This window comes from Salvelinus alpinus, chromosome 28 (assembly GCF_045679555.1).
Source record: "Salvelinus alpinus chromosome 28, SLU_Salpinus.1, whole genome shotgun sequence".
Taxonomy (NCBI): Eukaryota; Metazoa; Chordata; class Actinopteri; order Salmoniformes; family Salmonidae; genus Salvelinus; species Salvelinus alpinus.
The window spans coordinates 2,988,802-3,015,232 of record NC_092113.1 but is presented as its reverse complement, the minus strand read 5'-3'; the positions used below and the strand labels follow the sequence as shown (position 1 = coordinate 3,015,232).

Genomic DNA, 26,431 nt, shown 5'->3' with positions numbered 1-26,431 from the left:
GAAGAACACCATCCCAAACGTGAAGCACGGGGTGGAAGCATCATGTTGTTTGGGTGCTTTGCTGCAGGAGGGACTGGTGCACTTCACAAAATAGATGGCATCATGAGGTAGGGAAATGATGTGGATATATTGAAGCAATATCTCAAGACATCAGTCAGGAAGTTAAAGCTTGGTCGCAAATGGGTCTTCCAAATGGACAATGACCCCAAGCAAACTTCCAGGCCTACAAACCTGACTCAGTTACACCAGCTCTGTCAGGAAGAATGGGCCAAAATTCACCCAACTTATTGTGGGAAGCTTGTAGAAGGCTACCTCAAACGTTTGACCCAAGTTAAACATTTTAAAGGCAATGCTACCAAATACTAATTGAGTGTATGCAAACTTCTGACCCACTGGGAATGTGATGAAAGAACTAAAAGCTGAAATAAATGATTCTCTCTACTATTATTCTGATATTTCACATCCTTAAAATAAAGTGGTGATCCTGACTGACCTAAGAATTTTTACTGGGATTAAATGTCAGGAATTGTGAAAAACTATGTATTTAAATGCCTCATGAGCTTAGTTCAACTGTCGTACATCATTAGAACCCAAAATATAAGATTGTTTTACTCCGATATTTGTAAATTTAAACAAACACCATATTTCCTGAAAACACGGTTAAAACTATAATTTTGACATATGGATGGTCAGTCCTTGCATCTCTAGCTCTGTCTATGAATTTGAGAGTTCTTATATTTCCCCAGCCCTATCCCTCAGCTTTTTACTAAAACTGGGGCGGTGAGTTCACTTTGTTATTGTTTCTACTGCTGATTGCCGCTTTAAGGCCAGACAGCACTGACCCTCCAGCTGAGGCAACTGACCCTGGGGCCTGGGCCTGAAGAGACTTGGACCACCTGGCTATTTTGTCTATCCTTGACAAATTGAAACACTCCATGGCAGTTGCACAGACCTCAATGGTGTTAACATGGATGTATCCTACTCCTGGACTCTACTCTTAAACTCTCTCCATTGAAAGTGCTCTTAAATCCAGAAGTAGGTCGTTGCCATTAAAATGGCCTTATTTCAACCTTGCGTGCAGAAAACTGCAGTCCTGCAGCTGACCAAATTAGGTTTCTGAGAAATGTGTCACTGGTGTCACTGCTAAATTGGGGCTGTGTAGGGGAAGCTGAATTACATTGCTGGATGTTGTTGATGTGGTTCGACTAAATGTCAGAATGTCTTGTATGGGGCTTAAGTCCTGATTTGAGCACAGAGGTCATGTAATTTACATTAACAGATAAGCAGGCAAAAGACTTTCTACATTTCAACTTTCCTCATTATGGTCATTATATTATAGAGCCTAACCCTTAAGTTACTTATTAGTCTCAAACTGTCTTTATAAGTGTAGCCTACCATCTACAGTAAGTTTGTTAACCAGTACTGAAAGGAGGATTGAAAACCAGAAAAGTGAAAAACACTAAAGTTTAAGTGCACTGTCCAGTAAGTCTAGACTCTAGGTAATAGTTTAGCTACAGGGATATGGACTGGGATATGTCCCGGATAGCCTTAGGCAACAACATTGATGTATACGCTGACTCGGTGAGCGAGTTTATTAGCAAGTGCATCGGTGATGTTGTACGCACGGTGACTATTAAAACCTTCCCTAACCAGAAACCGTGGATTGATGTCAGCATTCGCGCAAAACTGAAAGCGCGAACCACTGCTTTTAATCATGGCAAGGCGACCGGAAACATGACCGAATACAAACAGTGTAGCTATTCCCTCCGCAAGGCAATCAAACAAGCTAAGCGTCAGTATAGATACAAAGTAGAGTCACAATTCAATGGTTAAAACACGAGACGTATGTGGCGGGGTCTACAGTCAACCATGGATTACAAAAAGAAAACCAGCCCCGTCGCAGACACCGACGTCTTGCTCCCAGACAAATGAAACAACTTCTTTGCTCGCTTTGAGAACAATACAGTGCCACAGTGCCACTACCAAAACCTGTGGGCTCTCCTTCACCTTGGCCAACGTGAGTAAAACATTTAAACGTGTTAACCCTCGCAAGGCTGCTGGCCCAGATGGCATCCCTAGCCGCGTCCTCAGAGCATGCGCAGACTAGCTGGCTGGTATGTTTACAGACATATTCAATCAATCCTTATCCCAGTCTGCTGTGCCCACATGCTTCAAGAGGGCCACCATTGTTCCTGTCCCCAAGAAAGCTAAGGTAACTGAGCTAAACGACTATCGACCCGTAGCACTCACTTTTGTCATCATGAAGTGCTTTGAGAGACTAATCAAGGATCATATCACCTCCATCCTACCTGATACCCTAGACCCACTCCAATTTGCCTAGCGCCCCAATAGGTCCACAGACAATGCAATCGCACTGCACACTGCCCTAACCCTTCTGGACAAGATACCTATTTAAGAATGCTGTTCATTTACTATAGCTCAGCATTTAACACCATAGTACCCGCCAAACTTGTCATTGTGCAACTGTGTCCTGGACTTTCTGACAGGCCGCCCCCAGGTGGTGAGGGTAGGAAACAACATCTCCACCCCGCTGATCCTCAGCACTGGGGCCCCTCAAGGGTGCGTTCTCAGCCCTCTCCTGTACTCCCTGTTCACCCATGACTGCGTGGCCATGCACTTCTCCAACTCAATCATCAAGTTTGCAGACGACACCACAGTGGTAGTCTTGATTACCAACAACGATGAGACGGCCTACAGGGAGGAGGTGAAGGCCCTCCGAGTGTGGTGTCAGGAAAATAACCTCACACTTAACGTCAACAAAACAAAGGAGATGATCGTGGACTTCAGGAAACAGCAGAGGGAGCACCCCCCTATCCACATCGACAGGACAGTAGTGGAGAAGGTGGAAAGTTTTAAGTTCCTCGGCGTACACATCACGGACAAACTGAAATGGTCAAAACACACAGACAGCGTGGTGAAGGCGGCGCAACAGCTGTAAAGTAGGTCTGATCTTGTATGGTAAATCATGCGTTATTCATTAATGCACCATCACTTTCACCCGGGCACTATTAGACTACACCCATGCTCATTATACATGCACACAGCCTCATGAATATTCATTAGCCTTCACCCAACCATCAGCATCAATCGGGCGCTGCACTTAGTGATTAATTATTACACAGCGCTAATGAGGAGCATGTTCTTCCTTCGCCAGGGATTTTGCTTTCCTCTGAATATGTAATGGTATCTGTAAGCTAAGCTAATAATGGCATGAAGTCGTATTACATGGGTAAACGGAGAGTAAAAAAGTATAATTTGTTGATTGTGTCAAAGTGATGAGTCAAATTACCTAGATGTTTTCGGGAATTTACATTTCGAACTCTTCACACACACACACACACACACACACACACACACAAACACACACATACACACCCATATACACACACACAATAACAGAATAAAAGAGAGCACACTGCGCAGCTGAACTCACTCTCAAAGTCAATGCATTCATGCACAAAACTGATAACTACAGAGAACAGATTGCACGTGCTCTCTTTCAAAGTCACACACGCATAGTTTTCAGCTGTGCTAACATAATTGCAAAAGGGTTTTCTCATGATCAATTAGCCTATTAAAATTCTAAACTTGGATAAGCTAACACAACGTGCCATTGGAACACAGGAGTGATGGTTGCTGATAATGGGCCTCTGTACGCCTATGTAGATATTCCATAAAAAAATCTGCCGTTTCCAGCTACAATAGTCATTTACAACATTAACAATGTCTACACTGTATTTCTGATCAATTTGATGTTATTTTAATGGACAAAAAATTTGATTTTCTTTCAAAAACAAGGACATTTCGTAGTGACACTAAACTTTCGAACGGTAGTGTACATTCAGAGTAAGCACCACACACCCCTTTGCTGAGTATCTCCTTACTGTAAACCTTTTAAGTAGCCTAACCGTCAGACTCAGGTGTCCTGCATTTGTCAGATAAGGGCTGACTGGCTGGGATGGGTAATGATGGGGGACGGCAGGGGGAGGTTCAGGGGTGGTGGCAGGGGAGTTGATCGAGTCTACTGGAGGGGGAGGAAGGGGTATGGAGGAGGACAGACAGGGGGACGGAGAGGGACGGTGAGGACACAGGCTTGCCTCTCTGCAGGGCTTATCTGATCCTGTTGGCTTTGAGCCTGTCAGTCTGTCACTGCAGGAGGAGGGGGCAGGGAGAGATCTCTGACTCGTTTACTGTGCCTTCCTGTGTCAGAGCTTTTGTCACCATCTGGGAGATAAGTGTGGTGCTCTCGCTGTGGTGCCATCAGAACTGGCAGACAGGCACCCCGTGGCCCAACGCCCATAGAGAAACCTGGCACCTGGATACACACACACTGCATACACGCTGAGCTAGGCTAGATGGGTGCACATACTTATCCAGGCAGATTGGCTGTATTAAAACACCCAAAAATATGTTTCACTGACAATATTTGTTGTTTTTTGTCCCTTTCTCTCCATCCCTCTCTCCTCTTCTCCCTCTGTCCCTGTAATTCGCTCCTACAGAACAGCCAAGTGGTGGAGCTGCAACGGACCAGTCTGCGGGATGACATCAAGGAGTATAAGTTCCGGGAGGCACGTCTGCTGCAGGACTACACAGAGCTGGAGGAGGAGAACATTTCCCTGCAGAAACAGGTCTCCATGCTCAAACAGACCCAGGTAAGGATTAACACAACCACACTGTGAGAGGGGGGACGTAGTGGGTCTAGGGGTGGGGCATGGCTGGATGGTAGGAGAATAGGAAAGGGAACATGTTCCTTCAGAAACTGGTCTCCTTGCTCGGAGGATTAGGGTGGGGCTAGACGGAATGGGGAATGGGAAGGAGAATGAGAAAAGATCAACCCACCTTTTTATATGTACTCCCTCGCTTCTGCAGGCTACTCCTCCACTCACGCTTCATTATGAATCCCTCCTCGCTACAATTATCTGCATTTAGCTGAATCTGCTCATTAGGCTCAGTTAACCCAATAGCTGCAGGCTCTCTGAACCAAGACATTGCGCTACTGTCTACTACACATCCCAGTCTATGTGCAACCCCCAGTTTTCCATGTTCACACACCATAGACCTCTACCTGTATTATCCAGTTTCTGCTGCCACAGCCCAAACAAGCCCTGGAATACACTGATTTAATTCAGATTAGAGAAACCACGCTCGGATGTAATAAAGAGATTAGGCTTCATGTGGAGACCTATTTGCGCCCGGAGAGAAGGGGAGCATGTTTGATTGTAACGCAGTTTAAACTGTGTGTTTCTGATAGCTGGCTTTCCCTCTCCGTAGACCACAGAGACACAGAGAGAGAGAGAGAGAGAGAGAGACACAGAGGTGCAAAGCAAATACTCTGATTTTAATTCACGCTGATGGCAAGAGTAAAAACAGACACGAAATATAAGAGAATCTACAAATAGGGGATTTCCTTTTGAAATAGATTTTTATGTGGGAACTGCTAGCACTCTCCATCTGCCCTATATGAAGATTTTATGTTTGTTAAATTTAGAGGCGTGAATTTAAAACAAAGACCTATAGGCTATAGTTTTAATTGGCCAATTACAGTACCGAATCCGATTTAGATGAAAAGACAATAAAAAAAAGGCAATTTTGCACTTTTAAAAGCCCTCATTTTATGGTGACAAAATGAGTTGATTTTAAACCAGTATGGCATCATCCTATTTGCATTTCTCTCATATAAGCCCCCGCCCTTCTGCTTTGACGCATTCTTGTCTGTCCCGCCCCTACAGGTGGAGTTTGAGGGTCTGAAGCACGAGATTCGTCGCCTGGAGGAGGATACCCAGTTCCTCAACAGCCAATTGGAGGACGCCATCCGCCTGAAGGAGATTGCAGAGCGACAGCTAGGGGAAGCGCTGGAGACCATCAAGACTGAGCGAGAGCACAAGGCCGCCCTGAGGAAAGAGCTCTCCCACTACATGAGCATAGGAGACTCTATGTACCACAGGTGCACACACAATCCAAAGTCACACCTCATGCATCCGCCAAAGCCTTCGACAAAATAATATAGTACGAACAGTTACGAGAATAACAGTGAACTTCATGTTTTCATGTTCTGGTCCTCTCCCTCTCACCAGCCCCCTCAGCATCTCTCTGGGCGGGCTCAAGTTCAGCGACGACGCCGCCACGGAGCCCAACAACGACGATGCTCTCCGCGGTTACGAGAACGGCTTCAGCAAGCTGGCCAACGCCGTCGCTGAGGACAACCGTGCGTTCGCGCACAAGAAGGGCGACCTGTTCCGTCCCGTCCCCGGCCTGGTCGACGACCTGCTGAGCGAACTGAACATCTCCGAGATCCAGAAACTCAAACAGCAGCTGCTGCAGGCACGTAGCTACACCCTACAAAACCGTTCATTCATTGCGCGAGATAGGGTTAACAGCGAGGTATATCCGGCTGCTGCACCTATAGTAGGTCATTCAGTCAGTGAATCTGTTTACACTGTGTATGATATGAATGACACCAAGGTTTGAATTATACAATACACATTGATACTCAAATAATGTTCAAAACAAACCTGGATAGCCACGTGGTTCCAGTGGCTCTTTTGGCCAGGCTGCACGCCTCTGAATCCTGTTAGTGGGAGCTAATCCTGTAGGACACACCCCCAGGATGTCACACACACACACACACCCATCACAGTGTTAGGCCATCTGTCAGAACATCAGAACGCCTCAACTGTCTCCATGGTTACCAGTGTGTGTACTGATTGGATACCTGTGGGTGAAAAGACGAAAGACCTTAGGACCTGGGTCTTCCTACCCCAAACACGATTATGTTTTAATGTTGTCCCAGGGTTGCCTAGATGTTACCATAGTATTGCTTTAGTGTACGTACCGTGACATTTAACCTGTTCTGGTCCTTTGGTACTGAATCTCATGGGTAGCAGCAGGTGTTAGTGTTCAGCATTAAGGCAAAATAGTGTCAACCAGCACTCTGGGTCTTTTCTCCACTGGCAGTCCATTCCACAGATTACTGGCGGGAATCGCAACAGGGAAACCCAAACCTTTTTGCTCAATAATTCAGCTGCTCCAATGCTCTTCCCTTTCTCCTCGTCCTATCGATCACAGATTGAATAATCGCTCGCAGCAGGTCACCCTACTCCTCAGTTGCAGTAGAATCCATACCCCCACTGTGCAATCAGATCCAAAATGGCTTGGCATTACCAACAAGTTTGTCAAGGTCATCAACGAGAATTAGGGAGGGGGACAGATTAGGTGGAGAAGGGGAGGGTGGGGTATGACAAGTGGTATTCTTAGTGTCAATATCATCACATAATTATGTTTTTATATACTGTGCTTAAAGATACAGTATGCTGAGAGCTAAAAGTACCTTCCTATACCTATCTTGGCTAGTATTCTAAATAGATATTAATTAAACCATTTTCTCTTTTTAAGTCCTGTCATTGATCATTCATTCATCACAGCTGAATAATAGATGAATGTAAACAGGAATGTGATACTAATTATTGGCACACACCCAGTCTCTGAAAATAGCTCTGTACTGCTGAGGCCTGCACTGCTCTACGTGTGTAAGTGGACCCTGGTCCCTCTGCCAACAAAGAATTGAACCCAGTCCAGACTTCTCCAAGGTCACCTAGGCTCTGAATTGGCAGTTCTCTCCTTGCCCTCTGATGCTGTAGTTGGTTGGGCACAAAGACACACTGCCTTTGGTAACATACTGCAGCCCCCTCAGTTAGCCTCTAAAACCTCCAGAGATGTTATACTGCAGCCCCCTCAGTTAGCCCCTAAAACCTCCAGAGATGTTATACTGCAGCCCCCTCAGTTAGCCCCTAAAACCTCCAGAGATGTTATACCGCAGCCCCCTCAGTTAGCCCCTAAAACCTCCAGAGATGTTATACTGCAGCCCCCTCAGTTAGCTCCTAAAACCTCCAGAGATGTTATACTGCAGCCCCCTCAGTTAGCCCCTAAAACCTCCAGAGATGTTATACTGCAGCCCCCTCAGTTAGCCCCTAAAACCTCCAGAGATGTTATACTGCAGCCCCCTCAGTTAGCCCCTAAAACCTCCAGAGATGTTATACTGCAGCCCCCTCAGTTAGACCCTAAAACCTCCAGAGATGTTATACTGCAGCCCCCTCAGTTAGCCCCTAAAACCTCCAGAGATGTTATACTGCAGCCCCCTCAGTTATCCCCTAAAACCTCCAGAGATGTTATACCGCAGCCCCCTCAGTTAGCCCCTAAAACCTCCAGAGATGTTATACTGCAGCCCCCTCAGTTAGCTCCTAAAACCTCCAGAGATGTTATACTGCAGCCCCCTCAGTTAGCCCCTAAAACCTCCAGAGATGTTATACTGCAGCCCCCTCAGTTAGCCCCTAAAACCTCCAGAAATGTTATACTGCAGCACCCTCAGTTAGACCCTAAAACCTCCAGAGATGTTATACTGCATCCCCCTCAGTTAGCCCCTAAAACCTCCAGAGATGTTATACTGCAGCCCCCTCAGTTAGCCCCTAAAACCTCCAGAAATGTTATACTGCAGCCACCTCAGTTAGACCCTAAAACCTCCAGAGATGTTATACTGCAGCCCCCTCAGTTAGCCCCTAAAACCTCCAGAAATGTTATACTGCAGCCACCTCAGTTAGACCCTAAAACCTCCAGATATGTTATACTGCAGCACCCTCAGTTAGACCCTAAAACCTCCAGAGATGTTATACTGCAGCCTCCTCAGTTAGACCCTAAAACCTCCAGAGATGTTATACTGCAACCCCCTCAGTTAGCCCCTAAAACCTCCAGAGATGTTATACTGCAGCCCCCTCAGTTAGCCCCTAAAACCTCCAGAGATGTTATACTGCAGTCCCCTCAGTTAGCCCCTAAAACCAGAGATGTTATACTGCAGCCCCCTCAGTTAGCACCTAAAACCCCCAGAGATGTTATACTGCAGCCCCCTCAGTTAGACCCTAAAACCTCCAGAGATGTTATACTGCAGCCTCCTCAGTTAGACCCTAAAACCTCCAGAGATGTTATACTGCAGCCCCCTCAGTTAGCCCCTAAAACCTCCAGAGATGTTATACTGCAGTCCCCTCAGTTAGACCCTAAAACCTCCAGAGATGTTATACTGCAGCCTCCTCAGTTAGACCCTAAAACCTCCAGAGATGTTATACTGCAGCCCCCTCAGTTAGCCCCTAAAACCTCCAGAGATGTTATACTGCAGCCCCCTCAGTTAGCCCCTAAAACCTCCAGAGATGTTATACTGCATCCCCCTCAGTTAGCCCCTAAAATCTCCAGAGATGTTATACTGCAGCACCCTCAGTTAGACCCTAAAACCTCCAGATATGTTATACTGCAGCCCCCTCAGTTAGTCCCTAAAACCTCCAGAGATGTTATCTGTTATTTGGAAAAACAACCACCTTTATCATCCTTTAGGACAATCATATGCATTAGGTAGAGAAAAAGAGGGATAGACAAACACAATGAAATGGGAAGATTAAACCTGCATAATTATGCCTAAATGGTCATCTGTCTATAATTTGCGTCAGGCTTTTTTCTGTCCGGACACTAGTAACATTACTTAACTTATCAAATGAATGCATCTGTCTTATGCGCCTTCTCCCCTTGTCTAGATGGAGCGTGAGAAGGTGTCTCTGATGTCCACGCTGCAGGACTCTCAGAAGCAGCTGGAGCAGGCCCACGGGGCCCTGGAGGAGCACCAGGAGAAGGTCAGCCGCCTCAGCGAGAACCTCAATGCCATCCGGAGGCTCCAGGCCAGCAAGGAGCGCCAGTCAGCCCTGGACAACGAGAAGGAGCGCGACAGCAACGACGACGGAGACTACTACGAGGTGGACATCAACGGACCCGAGATCCTGGAGTGCAAGTACAAGGTAATGAAACATGTATACACACATACACAGATGTTGAAGCCACTCTATTCCTAAAACTGGCTATTCCTAACTCTGCCTCTGGTTGTCTCAGGTTGCAGTGTCGGAGGCAGGTGAGCTAAAGGAGGAGCTGAAGACCCTGAAGGCAGAGTACCAGTCCTGTCAGTCACGCTACGAGGAGGAGCGAGGCCGTCTGGCGTCTGATGTCACGGCCCTGGGAGAGAAGCTGTCCTCCCTGGAGAAGACCAGCCGCGTGGAGAGAGAGGAGAAGGCCATCCTGACGAAGGAGCTCCGCAAGGTGAGAAACACCCTCCATGATACAGTGCCCCTAAGGTCTTAGGCTAGTTAATGTTTTTTTCTGCGGTGTTATATTGATGAACGGTTATCTGTAGTCAATTCTTTTCACTTTTCTCTGTGTATGAATTGTTTGTACTTTTTCCTCACACTTGCAAACCAGGTGTCTCTCTTCGATCAAACTGTATGAATTGACAAACGTTTCCCTCTTTCTATCTGTAAAGGTGAGTGACGTGGCGGGCGAGTCCCAGGGCAGCCTGAACGTGGCGCAGGACGAGCTGGTCACCTTCAGCGAGGAGCTGGCCACCCTCTACAACCACGTGTGCATGTGCAACAACGAAACTCCCAACCGCGTCATGCTCGACTTCTACAAGCAGGGCAAGGGCGGGCGCACGAGTCCCGAAGGTCGCGGCCGCCGCTCCCCCATCCTGCTCACCAAGGGCCTGTTCCCCGTCCCCGATGCTGCCGACAGCGCCTTGTCCCCTGTCTCCTCTTCCCCCTCGCCCCGGGAGCCGATGAACGTGTACAACCTGGTGGCCATCATCCGGGACCAGATCAAGCACCTGCAGCTGGCGGTGGACCGCACCACAGAGCTGTCCCGTCAGAGGGTGGCGTCTCTGGAGCTCGGCGCCGTGGCCGATAAGGACATGGAGGCCTGCATGCAGGAGATCCTCAAACTCAAGTCCCTGCTCAGCACCAAGAGGGAGCAGATCGCTACACTGAGGACCGTGCTCAAAGCCAACAAGCAGGTCAGATGCTGAACCTCCATGTTTGTATTTCCCTCCCCTAAGAATCAGTCGGGGGACTGAGGCAGGGAGGTGGCTGTCTGAAGCCTCTTCAGCTGTCGTAGCAAATGCACTGCAGCCAAGATTCATAGCGAAACAACAGGGAGAGACAGCTGGTGGCTGTGAGTGTTTGTGTGTGTCTGTGTGATAGAGTTTTAAAAAAGATGAAAGCTTCCTAGAGCAGACACTCCCTAACAGCCCAGAACCCGAAATGTTTGTGTGTCCAGTTGCTGTCAGATCTTTGAAGAGGGTGTGTGTTCCTCAGCTCCTGAATCTGACTCTCAGATAAAAGCCTCTCATGAAGAAACGCACCTGTAGTCTTTAAATCCAGCCAGCTCCCCACCGAACTGCTCTGCAGTTAAACCCTCAAAGGTTACGCACTAAAACAGACGCTAATGACATAAAGCTGCAGGGAAAAGACTCCAAATGACCCGTTTTAGTTGGTCTGACCGTTGTTGTGTTGTGTGTCCCCCTACAGACGGCTGAGGTGGCGCTGGCCAACCTGAAGAGTAAGTATGAGAACGAGAAGGCCATGGTGACGGAGACCATGATGAAGCTGAGGAACGAGCTGAAGGCCCTGAAGGAGGACGCCGCTACCTTCTCCTCACTCCGAGCTATGTTCGCCACACGGTAAGAGGAGTACATTATCACGCGCCCCCGTTTAAAACAAGTTAGGAACTCGTGATGGGAGAGAAAAAGTTACATATTATATCAATATTTGACTCCCAAGAATCGATTTGGGGAAAAAATCTATTTAAAAAAAAAGTCGTTTTTGGTACTGTAGGTAGCATAAGCTTGCGCTAGTCAACTGTACCTGCGCCAAAACGCCAGTATTTTTCATCCTTGTTCTCCATCTCCTTTTTAAATAGTGAGCCAACATGAGCAAAACTCATTTTCTCGTGCTCTCTCTCGTCTCTCTGAAACAGACATATAGTGAGCAATATGATTGGAACACCAAATCGCAATAAAATCGCAGTATCGAATCGCAATACACACAGAATCATGAGAATCACAACACATATCACATCGGGCACCTAAATATCGTATCGTGAAGTCCCCATCCCTATTAGGAACACGCTATTAGACTCCTAGTTTCGAACACACATTTAAACACGTTATCGCATACCTTGGCCACACAGGCAGAGAGTAGTCAGTCACCCATGATCCAAGAACACGCCTTGACACGTGCTCTGTCTATGTACTACAACAGATGCATCTGTGCGTATGAGAGTAGGCTCTCTCGTTCCTTTATGCTTTGTTTGCCACACTACAAGACACGCGCTATACCTACCTAGCTTACCTACAGAAACAAACCCAGCAAACCAAAAGAAAAGCGCCGCAAAAAAAACAACAACACCGTTACAACGTGAGGTTTTACGTACAGTTATATCGTTTACGTACATATGTATTTAGCCTACTAAAACGCTGTCGCCGTGCGATTAAATGGAAAGATGTATTGACCAAGACACCTGGGCGTCCCAGTGTCCATCCGACCGCTTTTACCACGTCAACCTAGCAGTAACACCATCCTAAGAGCACACTCGCGACAGTTTTAATACCACACGGTGAGCCATATTTACCATATGCTAACGCCGTGTACATAGCGTGCTTTTAACAACCGACAGGTTTTAATAGGAGTGTTGTTTTCCTTGTGAATCTGGACCAGTGGAGGACGGCCGTACGACGGACACGTCTCTAATCTGTAAGAATCACTATGCTGAAGAAGCAGGGTTTTATGACCCGCGACTGCTTATCAGATGGAGGGGCTACGTTAACCCCTTTGCTGGCTAAACCTGCTGATTCCCATAAGAAGCGGGCCAAAGGTTCCCCTTATAATCCCCACCTCGACCTGGTCTGGATAACTACCTCGGATGCAATGTACTCTAGTTTCACCATAGTCTCACTGTACTGTAGTCTTCCTCCTGAAGGAGTGTGTGTGTGTGTGTTTGTGTGTGTGTGTAGGGCGGGGTCTATGTTGGTGGGAGTGCGACAATGACTATGAGTGTGTGCGCAATGTGTGCACACTGTATACAAGCATGTAGGCCACCGCACATTCTTGTGGTACTTTGTTTGCTCTGTTGTTTTGATGTGGAGCCCAGTGCGTCCTCCCTTCTCCTGCAAACCCTCCCTGAACCAGATGGCAACTCTGAGGCAGTCTCTCTCCGTCTTTAAGGCTCCTCCACTTACAGCAAAGCTCATATCAAGCTGTGCAGGAAGGAGAAGGGAGGGCTGCACTATCCACAGAGAGTGTGCACTCGACACCCCTCATATTTACAGTGGAGTAATGCTACGGTGTACCTGCACACCCAGTCCATTAGCTGGTCTTATTGAGAGATTCTATGTAACTGTAGTAGCTTATCGATTTACATGGCGGAGAAAGCGGTCTTCCTCCGCAAATATGGGTGTGTTTCTGTTGTCATAACGATTTGGTGCAGTGCAGGGCCAGATGGTCTGTTGATGCGGTTGTTAAGTCATCCCTCTGAAGACACGAGAGGAAATCAGCTCTCACTGAGCACCTCAGAGGAAGCCATTTTGAAAATAACTGGCATTCCGCTTTAGAATAACTTTCGCTGACCAATCAGGGTTTCAAACCAAGTGTTCGTTAAGAGGTACTGGCTGTTAGCAGCAGAACGAGGGTGGTAGATATGATACAGAGGAAAATGGCGGAGCCAGAGAGGCACGCATGTTAAATGTGCCTTTCCCCTTGTCCCTCTTTGCTGTTGTAAGAGACTGAATGATGCTCATAACACAACATAACAAAACAAAACATAGCTCAACTCTGCTCAGGGGGCCACAGGAAATCCCTCAGTCTTTACCTGGTTTCTATGTGCCTTAGATATAATTAATGTTGTTTTTGCTACCCCGTATATTATGGTTGTCACGAGACCAGTATCGCGATGCTACGATGGCAAAAAGCACAAAGCAGACTGAACTCTTTGGTCCTTTAAAAAAACCTACTGTATGTAAAATGTTGCGCTATAGGAAATCCGTTTTGTTCCCTTGCCACGATACCGCTGAGTACCGCAATACTGTTATCGTGACAGCCCTACCCTATATACTGCACTATAGGGAATAGGGATCCATTTTGGACGCGGACTCAGTATGTTCTGGGCTGTGTACAGCCTGGGTATTCGGGGTGGTGTTCATTCAGGTCCTTCTGGAGCCTGTACGTATTGGTATGCTAATGTTGGCCTATAGAATGATGGTGGGGAGTGAGGGGGGGAGGCCTCTTTGAAAGGCTTTAAGAGGCAGAGGGATGTGATTGACCCATGTTTCCCACACTCCCCCTATTTCTTCCCGTTCTCCCCTCTTCCATCCTCAGAGCAAAACACAAGGCCCTCTACCCTACAGAGAGAGAGGGAGTCTTTCATTTCAGCTTCTCGACAGGGGCTCATTTGAGAGTCTTTCTCATGGTTATTCCATCTTTGACATACTCTGTCGACTTAAATGTAGATTTTGGGGATTCCTGAGATTTTCAGTGGACTGCCTTAGTTTCGAGTGTGTGGCCCCAGAGTGAGAGAGTTAGAGTGAATGGAGTGGGACTGATTGAATGTGCAAATCTCTGTGTGACGACTCTTTTGTATAATGCTAGCTCCTGATATGTGTATTCTATGTCAGTTTGTACGTCTCCATCTTGTTTATGTGTGTTGTACTCCAGCTGTGGACTGTGTTATTAGTGTACAGTAAGACCCAGTCTCTTACATTCCTAAGACCGGTGCTTCATTTGAAAATTGGGAGGTGCCGGAAAAAAAAGTGAGCGAGAGAGAGAGGGGTGGGGGAGTTCTGAGCTGTAGTCCTTAAAATGCTTTCCAGTTTCACTGACTCGCCCAATGATGCGCAGCTCACTCGTTGGTGATGGCCCATGCGTTCGTGCCAAAAGCCTCTCTCTCTCTCGTTTTACTTTGTAAAACAATATTTGGAAGTTGATCAAATATTTTGCGTCTTCTCTTTTCAGCAGGAGCCATTTGCTTTCCAACCGTTGTTTTCCCTCGATTGTATTTTAAATGTTGCGTAAGGCCTGTTTTTTTCTGCATGCTGTTTATTCACTGATGGATTTGCCGTGCTTTCCCGACTGTAGGCTATTCGTTGTTATTGGACTACAATCCACAGCTAGGCTATTTAAAAAAAGAAAGAAAATGAGTTATTGATCCTCTGTGGCTAAATTATAGGCCTTATCATGGTGTAGTAGGCTATTCTGAATGATAAAAAAAAATTCTGAACAGACAGCAGTAATTCTATAACTTTGGCAAATGTATTTCAATTTATCAGGGGTGCTACAGTTCCATCAGAACCCTTTGCGCGGGTATGATTCTATAAGAAGGAAATAAATGATGAAGTGCACCGCTGGAGAGTTACCGGCTCATGTCTATCAGAGCAGAGCGGGAGAGAGATTGTAGAAAGTGAATCTCATTCTAGTCATGTGAGTGATACAGGCGTGCTTCTCACACAGCCACCCGTTGGTCTCAAACAATATTCGTCCAGGACTTAAATCAACTTTTTCACATTACGTTTTTTTTGGGGGGGGGGGCAGGAGAATTAACGAAGATGCAACTCATATGAACTTTGATCGCTTTTATTATAATGTTTACATTTTAAAAAAGTGAGAAGGAAAAAAACTATGCCACGAGAGTTACCGGATCCGGCCAAATAGATTCCGGACCAAAACAGTCGAAAATGGAGAGGTGCAGGATCGGACTCCAATTAAGCACTGCCTGGACATGCCTGCTCTTAGCAGGCTCTAGGCACTATACATGCAAAGAATCAGTCAGCCTTCCCCCAGTCAAATCGAACAGGCACACACTCTCATTCTATCTCTTTCTGTTTCTCTGATTCCCATTTTGTCCTTACTTTCATTGTTGGTTATTTTACTCCTTCTTTATCTCCCCTCTCCTCCCTCCTAAATCCTCTCACTCATCCTCCTCCACAATGACCAATGCTGATCCCACATAGCCAGAGAACAGCTGAGGCGAGTGTGTGCCTGTGTTCACACTCCATGTGACAAACAAATGTGCTGTAGTGCTGTGTTTCTACACCCTTGTGTCAGTATATTTAGGGCGTATGCGCCAGTGGAGGCTGCTGAGGGGAGGACGGCTCATAATAACCTTTCCACTTATTCCGCTCCAGCCATTACCACTTGCCCGTCCTCCCCAATTAAGATGCCACCAACCTCCTGTGGTATGTGCCTGTCAGTGTAGTCCATACCCTTCCCTATGATACCCTTCCCTTCCCTATGTCATTGTGTTTCGTGCATGTGTGTGGGTGTGGATATGAGTGTATGCTGTGCACGTTATACTCTGCGCGCATGTGTGTGCAGTACGCCTGTGTGTGTCTCGTGACCCCTGACTACTGTAAGATCATCTGAGACATGGAGCCTCTGTTCCACACTACTCTGAATGTGGAGACTGTTCTTCGACAAAGGGCCAGCCGCCACCCAGGGCCATTGTGGCCCTCCAGTCCCTCTCTATCAGGCCAATAAGGGCCCCATTGTATCCCTTCATCCCTAGAATGGAAGCCCGTATTTTTTCCCGGGAAAACCCACGCCCTCTTACACCCTCCACCCAGCATGGCTGGTCCATCTTAAAGGGCACTGCGACCCCTGGGAACCCCCCCCCCCCCCCCATTCGCCATCTCACACTGGGTCAAATGAAGCTGCACTGATCCCCCTCGTGGGGGTCCGACTGCACGCCCACGAGGGGGGGCTGGGTTTGTGTATGTGGGGGGAGAGGATGTGTGCATCATGGGGAGTGCCCATGTGCAATAACACAACACTTCAACGAGCCAATAGTGAGAGGCTGAATAGCAACATTAGGTCCTATGTGACCAATGAGAAGGCGCACTGGGCACAGACGTCAGTTCAACTTTCGACTCCTTGTAACGTCCATGCCCTGATGAATTGAGGCCGTTCTGAGGGCGAAAGGAGGTGCAACTCAATATTAGGAAGGTGTTCCTAATGTCTTTTCCACTCATTGTAGATTGTAATTGACACTCGGAAAGGTAGAGGAAACATTCCAATCCACCAGATAGAACAGGGAGTGTTTTTGTCCCACATTTAGATTCAGAGTCACTTGTAATTCCCCTGATGTAGACTTGTCCTGCTGGTAGGACTGAAGGAGTGTTCTGAGATGCCAGGAATTTCATTCCAATGTGGGTTAGGCTGAATGACAGCTGGGAGGGAAGGTGGTGTACTGCACAGATCTCTGCAGAGGTGTGGCTACCATTATCACTGGGGAATGTCATCTCAGATCGCTGTGTCAGCAGGATGGAGACAGGTGGGGGGGGGGGGGGGGGGGGTGGAGTGACTGCAGGTACCGAGAGTAGACAAGTTTGAAAAAAAGAGAGGAGGATGGAGGAAGGATGATGGAGATATAAATGAAGGATGGAGGGAGGATGACTGAGAGATGATGGAGAGATGTAAGATGAGGGTGCAGAGAAAGGAAAGAGAGGTAGAGAGAGTGAAGGGCAGAATGATTAATAATGAAAGAGGAAGCAGATGAAGGACAGTGATATGAACCCCTGCCTCTACATTCCAGGCAGCATGACCTAGTTTTCTTTTCTGGACCTGCATGGCCCTAACACACACTTAAATGCTCACTGTGGTAAAAATAGATTAAATATAGCATCACGAGAGAGAGAGAGAGAGAGAGAGAGAGAGAGAGAGAGAGAGAGAGAGAGAGAGAGAGAGAGAGAGAGAGAGAGAGAGAGAGAGAGAGAGAGAGAGAGAGAGAGAGAGAGAGAGAGAGAGAGAGAGAGAGAGAGAGAGAGAGAGAGAGAGAGAGAGAGAGAGAGAGAGAGAGAGAGAGAGAGAGAGAGAGAGAGAGAGAGAGAGAGAGAGAGAGAGAGAGAGAGAGAGAGAGAGAGAGAGAGAGAGAGAGAGAGAGAGAGAGAGCGAGCTTGTGCTATTTCACACTAGCGCGAGAGGCAGAATTGATATTTGATGTTATATTGCACTGATGCTAGAGAAAGAGTGGAGAGTTGTTTGAGTGATAGCGAGAGGAAGGAAAATCTTTTCTTCCATACCTTTCTTTGCACCTCTCTTGTTTGGGCTCTCACTTAGCCCACTCCTAAAGTGAGCTTTCCTCCTTTGTGTGTGATCTATTATTAACTTCGTGCTCAGACTCCTCATATTGTCATGCAGACAGACGTCCGGGTAGAGCCACATCAACACAGCCCACATGAACCCCAACCCCGGGATACATTCAAATGGGATGTATGTTCAGCCATTAAACTCTGCATATATATGCATACTGTGTTTGGATATTAGCAGTACAAAGTGAATCATGCGTAGCTGGGCTTTTAGTGAATAGTAAATACATCTCTACATTTTCTCCTGCCCCGGTGCAATACAGATGAGGTCTTAAGTGAGTCTTGTGGGGGTGAAATTAGTTCCTGTTGTTCTTCCTTGAATAGGATGTTTAATGTTTATAGTGCTGAGCATTAATTAACATTTTTGTAATTTTTTTCAGTTATTTTTCACCGACATCTTTCAAATATTCGGATTTAAAACATATTTTCTGCAATTCTACACATTTTGTCGTAAGATGCAGAGAAATGTTGCCGTTTTAAAAGCAAATTTTCATTGCAATTCAATACATTTTGCCATGTCTAATGTTTATTCATATCATATTTAAGTGATTCGAACATTACGACAAAGTCTATGGGCAAAAAAAAACGAGCTAAAAAACATTAGCTGACACGGGCTAGTTGATCTGGACATTTCTGACAAGTTATAAATAGCTCTCTAAGGTATGCAATGACTAACATGACTCATGATGAGGAACTGATGACGCACTACCCAATTTAGTAATGGCACCTTGTGCATTCTACTATTACAACAAGGAGTACGTTTAAAGCCGGACTCAGTTCCTTTCACGTTTGGGAACCACTGGTTTAAGTGATTGATGGTGTTCAGCAGTCATAAAAGTATGCCGTATTTACATTGAAAAACGACAAAATAGTGATTTTGTCAGACAGCATAGGAAGCAGCTCTATAGAGATGAGGTGATGACTTGAAATGAAATGAAACAAATTGAATATATACAACAGCTGAAATATTTTATTAATGTAACGTAATGTGAATAAATGATGGTTAATATGTGATAAGCAGTAATGGGCATTCACAACCATCAAGTGGCTTGTATTAATTGTTTTATTCTGTGTTGTTACAGCATTCAACCCACATAATGCGTAGTGCATTTCATGTTTAAAAAAAGTTTCAAAACCGAAATCGAAAACCACGATTATTTTTTCATAATCGGACTGAAACCGAACTGACCTCAAAAAGCACTTATCGCTCAGCACAAACAGTTTAGGACAGAGAGGTTTCCAGGGAGAAGAGAGTGGTGCTGGGGGAGATGGAGAGATAGTCTGATGAAATGGTAGACTGCCGGATGGCAAGGCTCTGGTAGACACCTCAAGGGCTTTATCTGGTGGAGAAGACGGGCACTGGGGAAGTAGGTCAAAGGTCAAGACGAATGTGGGTTCAGCCTTTTTTCTTGCATTGATTTTCAGTGGGCTTGAAGGTCAGGGAAATCCATATGAAATAGCCACAGACAATATGAACAGTCCGATTGGAGATCCAGACCGTTACCACTGGTAGTGAAAAGACCACAGTCACTGTCAGATCACTGTGCCTTTGGCTGTTAACACTGGAGGTTTCTACTGCCACCTATTGGATGGCTAGTGAAAATGCAGTAAATGTTTAAGGGCTGAAATCTCACTGACGTTGGAGACAAATATCTTATTCTAATGTGATCTCTCTCCCTCCATCCCTCTCTCTCTCTCTCCCTCTCCCTCCTTCTACTGTAGCTGTGACGAGTATGTGACTCAGCTGGATGAGATGCAGAGACAGCTGTCTGCGGCAGATGATGAGAAGAAGACCCTGAACTCCCTCCTCCGTATGGCCATCCAGCAGAAGCTAGCCCTGACCCAGCGCTTGGAGGACCTGGAGTTTGACACCGAGCAGACCCGCCGCGGGGGCAAACCTAAAGGCAGGACCACCAACGGCAGAACCACCAACGGACAGACCAACACCGCCAACATCCCCTACGTAAGTCACGGGCTCACCTGCGCCGGCATCGGTCGCACCGGTGAGCCCAACATCATGCCCAACGGCATCCTGGGAGGACCAGTGGTCTTCTGCAGCGAGAAGTACAAGATCTACTGCGACTGAAGCGGCTGCGTTGTCAGCACGGGACCGCTGTGTACAGGGGGGAGGAGCCCGAGGTCCTCCCCTGACTTAGTGTTAAAGAGCCCTACTACGCTCGCTTAGCTCCCTGCCTGCTCAGCCTGCAGCCTCATAGAGCCTGGTGTGTGTCTAACCTATAGTACATACTTATGCCTGTGGCCACGTATGGCCACTCACGCCTGCTAGTGTAAACGCTTAGGGGAATGCAGATGTGTATGTACTGTACCGTACAGTACAGTGTGCCCTAGAAGTTTGGGATTGTAGTAGACATAATGTATGGCATGTGGATATGTCCTCAACTGGCCGCCGTTGGGCTTCTGTGGATATTATGGGGTGTCTCTTCTTTCCGCCGTCATGGTGCTGTACTTATGATGATGTAAAAGGTGGCAGCTTTTGTGCTTAGTGTGTTCTGACCCCCCTGAGTGCGTTGCCTGGTAACCGTGTTGCCTGGTAACCAACCATGCATTTGGGGGGTGGGAACTTGTGAAGAGGGTGTCACTTTTAGGGTCATGTGACAGAAGTTGACGTCCTCTCCTCGTTTTGCTTGCCTGTTGGCGTTGGTGCTCCTTCGATAAAGCCCCCGCTCCTCTTCCACCTCTCTCTCCTGGCCCCCCAGGACTGAGCCAGCCCCAGCAACTCACTGACCAATCAGGTTGCTCATTAATGTTTACATAAACAAATGAAACAAAACAATATGCAAACTCCCCCTGCTGTTGCTAGGGAGCCCAGTGTGATTTGCTGGATTTTTCTAACTGAAATTCAAAATTCTCAAAGCGGGTTGGCTGGTAAATAATGATGTCGGAGTTTGGGCGGTAAAAGGAGCACCTAAGACCACAGGTGTTTAATTTCAAGATCCTTTAAGCTGTACACCAACGCGGTAGTCAGGCAGTCCAATCGCATGGCTTTGCAGCTGAAAATGCTACTGAGCTTCCTAACAGTTTTTCTCTGTAAACAGGTGTGTCACAGCACATGCCCACCTGCTACAGGGCTCTACATTTGAACCAGAGCAGTTATTTAACGTCTGCAGAAACAAACAGAGGGCTATTCCATGTGACCCAGTCTATGTCATATTGGTGGATTCTCGCCGAGCCATATTACTATTAAGAACGCAAGAAAATGATCAAATAACTGTGAACAGATACAATATAGTTTTGATTGATGGTGATTTTTGTAATGACAGAAAAAGATCCTAAAAGAGCACAAAAAACCAATGGCACCCAGATCCGGATCATAATTCTACAAACAAAACCGACCAATATCCCTCGGCAAAGTGCCTGTCGACCCAAACACTTGAAATCAACTACATCTATCTATCTATCGATGTAAAGCCCTGTCTTTGTGTCTGTCAGCCTAATGCCGAACTCTCTTCCTCTCTCTCTCCCTGTCGCTTCTCTCTTTCTCGTTTGGGAGGCCCTTTCGAGCTCGCAAACGAACCGTGTGCGGTTAATGCGGCTGAAAACCCTGTCCTCCTCGTGTCTCAAACTTGTGGTTCGTCGCGTTGTTGTCATGACAACCCCTCTCTCTCTTTTAGATCGTCAGCAGCTTGCTTGCCCTGCAACACCACTCTCCCTTTAAGTAGAGAGGGGGATTGTGGGGGAAAAACCCTGAATATTGTCAGGTAACGTCCTTGCGCACGTGTGTTCCGGAACCCTGCCTATGTGTGTGTGTGTGTGATCTCAGCTCCCACACTGAGGTGAAAGACCCTTGTGTGTATGTTGTTTCCTCCAAATATTGCAAATAGATTCATTTCTGAGATGCTGTGTGGATGTGAGAGGACAACCAATGTACTGTCTTTATTATCCCCAAAAAAGCTTTAACCCTTGCAATCTAGTGCCAGGCAGATTAAATAACGGATGCGGGGCCTGTGTTAGATAAATCCATGTAATGCATACACGTCGTTAGCTTTATGATGCTGAAAGCAGGGTTGATGCGAAGAGATTCTTGAAGATTCACTCAATTATGCTTTTTCTACCAGTAACCTATATAAAACTATATATTCTTAATAATACGATCGTAATCAGGTTCTAATCTTCTGGGATACTCCTAGGCCACCTCTCTCGGATATAGAGAGGGAGAGCTTTGGTTCCTCCGAACGAGGGACGTCCTCAACCCTGCTTGAGTTGAGTATGTGCTGCGCTGCCCTACGAGGCCTTTAGTCACACCACACAGTATGGAGATGAGGCTATCGCTCACATCAGAGAAAAACCTCCACTGGAGGGGAAATCACTATTCTGTTGTTGTTCCGCTTAAGCGTGATAGAATCACACTTTGTTTGTATCAGTTTGCTCTGGGAGTAGAGAGTGGGAGAGGAGAGAGAAGTAATACTGGTGTTTAAAAGCGCCCGCGGCTGGAGAGCTGCGAAAGACGAGCTCTCTCAGCCGATTCCCGAACATGATTTTGATACTGTGTTTGGGGAAATGAGTCCCGGGGTTTTCTGAGGGAGATGCTCTAAAATTACAAATGTATTTACATGAGGTTTTTGTTTGACTACTTTGTCTCTAAATGTGGTATTTTACCAGTGGACATTGATTCAAATTTAGTTGACCGTCTATTCCTGTTCCCTTGTGTAGGCTCTATAGACTCACTGAATAATCTATATATTTAATAATCCAGGATGTGATTGTGGCTAAGAGAGACCCTCCCTTGGTCTCTTGGTTTAGTTTGAAATCAATGTCTGTTTATCTGGTGTCGTCAATAGAATGCCACCAGAATAAGCTCCTCCTACCTCTGCCTTTAGGCTCCGCCCACTTCACCTTTGAGTTCTCTCGCGCGCTCTTCGTCTGATTCCTGATTGGTGGAACGCCTGCATGCTAACAAACGCACCCCATTCTCATTAACCTGCATGCCATTAAGGAAAGCCCCTCCTTTAACTGACTTGGTTCTGGGGTGTGGATTCAACTCTTGGGGCCTCATCATGTGTTTTGGAGGTGTCAAAGGTCATGGTACTTGTGAGGTCATTAGCTTCTTGCACTCACTGGTCTTCCTCGTGCAGTGGTGCTTTTATTTCAGCTCCTCTGAGACATATTGACACAATGTCGATATGACAGTCGGCTTCAGGACAACTTATCCCAGTTTGCACCAACCGGTAGTTAGTAGCTACTGTAACTAACTGGGCCTTCGGTGTACATCGTTTTACTCTTCCTTATTTAGTGTTTTTGCTTGGAATGGAATTATTTCTGAGGAAGTTAACATCTCTCTAAATGTACCAGTAATGCACATTTGATGTTTTCTTTGTTTCTCCGTTTTGCAGTAATTTAATTCTGCCCGGAGGAGGATCCTCCGGCACAGGATCCTCTCACAATGCCGACGTCACATTCATTGTGCAGAAAACAGATAGCCCTATAGGCCAAGATTATGAAACCCACTTCAAGACTAAAAAAGATCAAATGAAATCTCTGATATGAAAATCCAATATTCCTCCCGGTTGCCCTTTAACTCGCTATATAGCATGACCTCGATGTCCTATGCATGGGAATGAACAGGCATTTCACATTTCCCAGCGCTGCTGCCCGATGCTCACAAGTACTGTGAACTCTGCCCTCCTCATGAAATGATGATCAGAGTTTGTGATTGGCGGAGTTATCCCTCCAATGAGAAGCCAGGGGAACCATGGTCTTTTCTTAATGTAAATCAACCAATTTTTTTGTCTGGTTTGATCTTTTTTGTTTAAGTTCCTTTGTTTTCTTTAACCTGTGCACTTTTATTATCGGATTATATAACTTTATATTATTAACCTAGGAAAGGTTTGTAGTGCTATGGTTTGTGACTTATTTAGTCAAGTATACACATATATTAATAGGAATATATTTCCTCCTGTATATTGTCTCTTTGTACCATCTACAGAGACCATTTACTCTCCTCAAAGTCTCACCGCAAACCAGAGTCCATCTGTTGTTGTTGTGCGTCTGAGAATTGATCCATCTGAATAACCATCCTTCTATTGTTACGTCTCATCGTGTTACTTTATTATGCTGTTGGTTTGATTTTATGTATGTTCTACTGCCATGTTCTAAACAAAATCCAGGGTGAGCTAATTCTGGGGTTTTCATGTATTTATTATTCCTAGGAATAGTTCAAAGATAACGCGCAGAAACTTGACGACGCTCTGACTCAAAAAATGGTAAGAGGTTCTTGGAGGGGAAAAAATGGAGTGACAAAATTATTTTGTTTTTTTCCATCTTCTTACCAGGGGTGTCACACTGAAAAGGGATCACTGGCTCACATAATTCTCTGCAAGTGCAACGATTAAATTCCAAATTGGAATTGTTTAATTCTCTCTTTGTTTATCGTGCCAGATCTTGGTACACCGTTTAGGTTTGAAAAAGAATCAAGAATCAGAGAGACAAGCCGTAAGTCAGTGAGAAAGGTGTAGTTTGGGGCTGTGGCTTTCTGCTGGAGCGCTACCCGGGTTTTGCTTTGGGTTTGTTTTGTTCTTCATTCTGACCAGTAGTGCCTTTCATTGTTTCCAGGGAGAATTGTAGACTAGTACTTTGTGTTCATTTTTTTAGGGGAGGACTTTGGGTTGAATGACTTTGTGAGCAGCAATAAATGTAAAGAGGAGTCGCTCTTTTTGCAGGAGTGAGATGATCGTTTTGAAATTAGCTCAATTCAACTGATATTGTATTGAATTCTGCAGGTCAGTGATCCCAACAGCAAATTCAGGGGTATTGAGAAAAAGTAGTTTTTTTTTAATCAAACTTTGGGAACCAAAAGAAATCCCTTTGGCCTCATTTTGAACAAAATGTTCCAAACACCACTATGTGTTTGGGCAGATCAGTGTACTATTGGAAACATCGACACGATCTCTAGCTTTGTATGGTGAAGGTAATGTAATATCTATAGTATTGTTGGCAAATGTGCAGAGAGCGCATTTTCTCTTTTAATTTTTTAATTTTTATTCTTGAATCTTTTTTTACATCATATATTATATTAAAGTGTTGTGATTTCAGGAAATAGAAAACAGATTTTGCATCAACAAGCTTGAATAGTGCCATCATAGCCAATGCTTGTTTGTTGAGGCGTAAAAAAGTTAGCAATACGGTTGAGAAGCTAAAAATACGGAGAAAATAAAGTGCAATTTAAATGCTGTTTTACAAGGAAAAATAAAAGTTTTCTGTTTGCTGGAAGCGATAGCATTGTGATAATACACTAGCCGTGCAAACTTTATATTGTCATATTGTGTTTCAGTATTGATCCATATTGAGTTTGATACCTTTATATGAAATAACGACTTAATCTGTATGTTGGTATTTATTTGCATTGTCATGCAGTACTGTATTCTTATCAATAATGTGCATTATAATTAGTGGCATATTGATTACAACTTATTGTCATATGCATGTTTTTCAGTCATGGGAACCTTTACACAGAATCGAAAACAAACCTATAACTTTGGAGATGCTGAAAAAGTGAAAAAATAAAATGATGAAAAAACGAGTTTAGTCTAATGTATTACTGCTGAGCTAATCCTTTGAAAGTGTTTTGTTTTCCTATAGAGAGGTCTTATGTCTGTGTAAAGGTAGTCATGCTGGTTAAAATCAATAAATGTGACTAAAAAAGACAAAGTGTCCCGTGTGTATTTTCATCCCAAACTCTCCCACTGTAAGTAAATGAACAGTTCACTGTGGAGCCAGTCTGATGCTGCAGCCCCCCAGAAGATCCCCAGCTGGGAAACAGAATGAGAGGGGACTTCCCAGCTGTCTGTAAAGACTCCATGACATGATCAAATTTCACACAATGCACAAAACTCTTCTACCGCCACCTTCTGTCTGGCTCCCCCTCTTTTTCCTCTCTCCCCCCCCTCATCCTTTGTCTTCTCTATTCTTCCTGTTATTTTCCATTTTCTTTTTCTGTTCTCCACATCTCACCCCTTTATAGCTCTTTAACTCTCTATAACTTTTTTTCCCATTTACAATTTTCCATTTCCATTTATAATTTGCTGCTGTGTATTAAAAAAAAAAATCCCACATACAAACAAACCCGGTGACTCTTGACCTCTCCACCCCCAGTAACTTCCTGTCCATGCTCCGTTAGGACCAGTTTCCATGAGTCATAAAGACTTGCCCCGTTTGTCTCATGCAACAGTTTTGTACCACGTGGACGGTTTTACATGGCCAGAATATGTAGAGGTCTATTGATTTTCAGAAAAGAAGAATTGATACAACACACAGAAACAGATAAACAATACAAGTAATTAAAGAATCGGTCCCATTCAGAAGCTGTCATTCTACAAAAAGAAGGATTTATTTTATTCTAATGTCCAAAGTTTCTAAATTGCATTTTTTTAAACCACCGTACAATTTTGATTAATAACCATCTTA

At 45.5% G+C, this 26,431-nt stretch overlaps 1 protein-coding gene across 2 annotated transcripts in view; it reads left to right on the top strand.

The window, feature by feature from the left end:
* LOC139556948 (protein bicaudal D homolog 2-like) overlaps window positions 1-25,622 on the top strand; it is a 76,878-nt gene extending 51,256 nt beyond the window's left edge. Inside the window, exons 3-11 of one of the 2 annotated variants that reach the window (XM_071371133.1) lie at window positions 4,521-4,673; window positions 5,751-5,965; window positions 6,096-6,342; window positions 9,594-9,851; window positions 9,943-10,146; window positions 10,367-10,891; window positions 11,406-11,557; window positions 19,733-19,973; window positions 23,362-25,622. In XM_071371133.1, coding sequence (XP_071227234.1) covers window positions 4,521-4,673; window positions 5,751-5,965; window positions 6,096-6,342; window positions 9,594-9,851; window positions 9,943-10,146; window positions 10,367-10,891; window positions 11,406-11,557; window positions 19,733-19,973; window positions 23,362-23,364 — 1,998 coding nt within the window. In that variant the 3' untranslated portion in view covers window positions 23,365-25,622. Of the gene's footprint in view, window positions 1-4,520; window positions 4,674-5,750; window positions 5,966-6,095; window positions 6,343-9,593; window positions 9,852-9,942; window positions 10,147-10,366; window positions 10,892-11,405; window positions 11,558-19,732 lie in introns of both variants that reach the window. The other variant, XM_071371132.1, reaches the window with a different exon arrangement.
* Window positions 25,623-26,431: the final 809 nt, after the last annotated feature.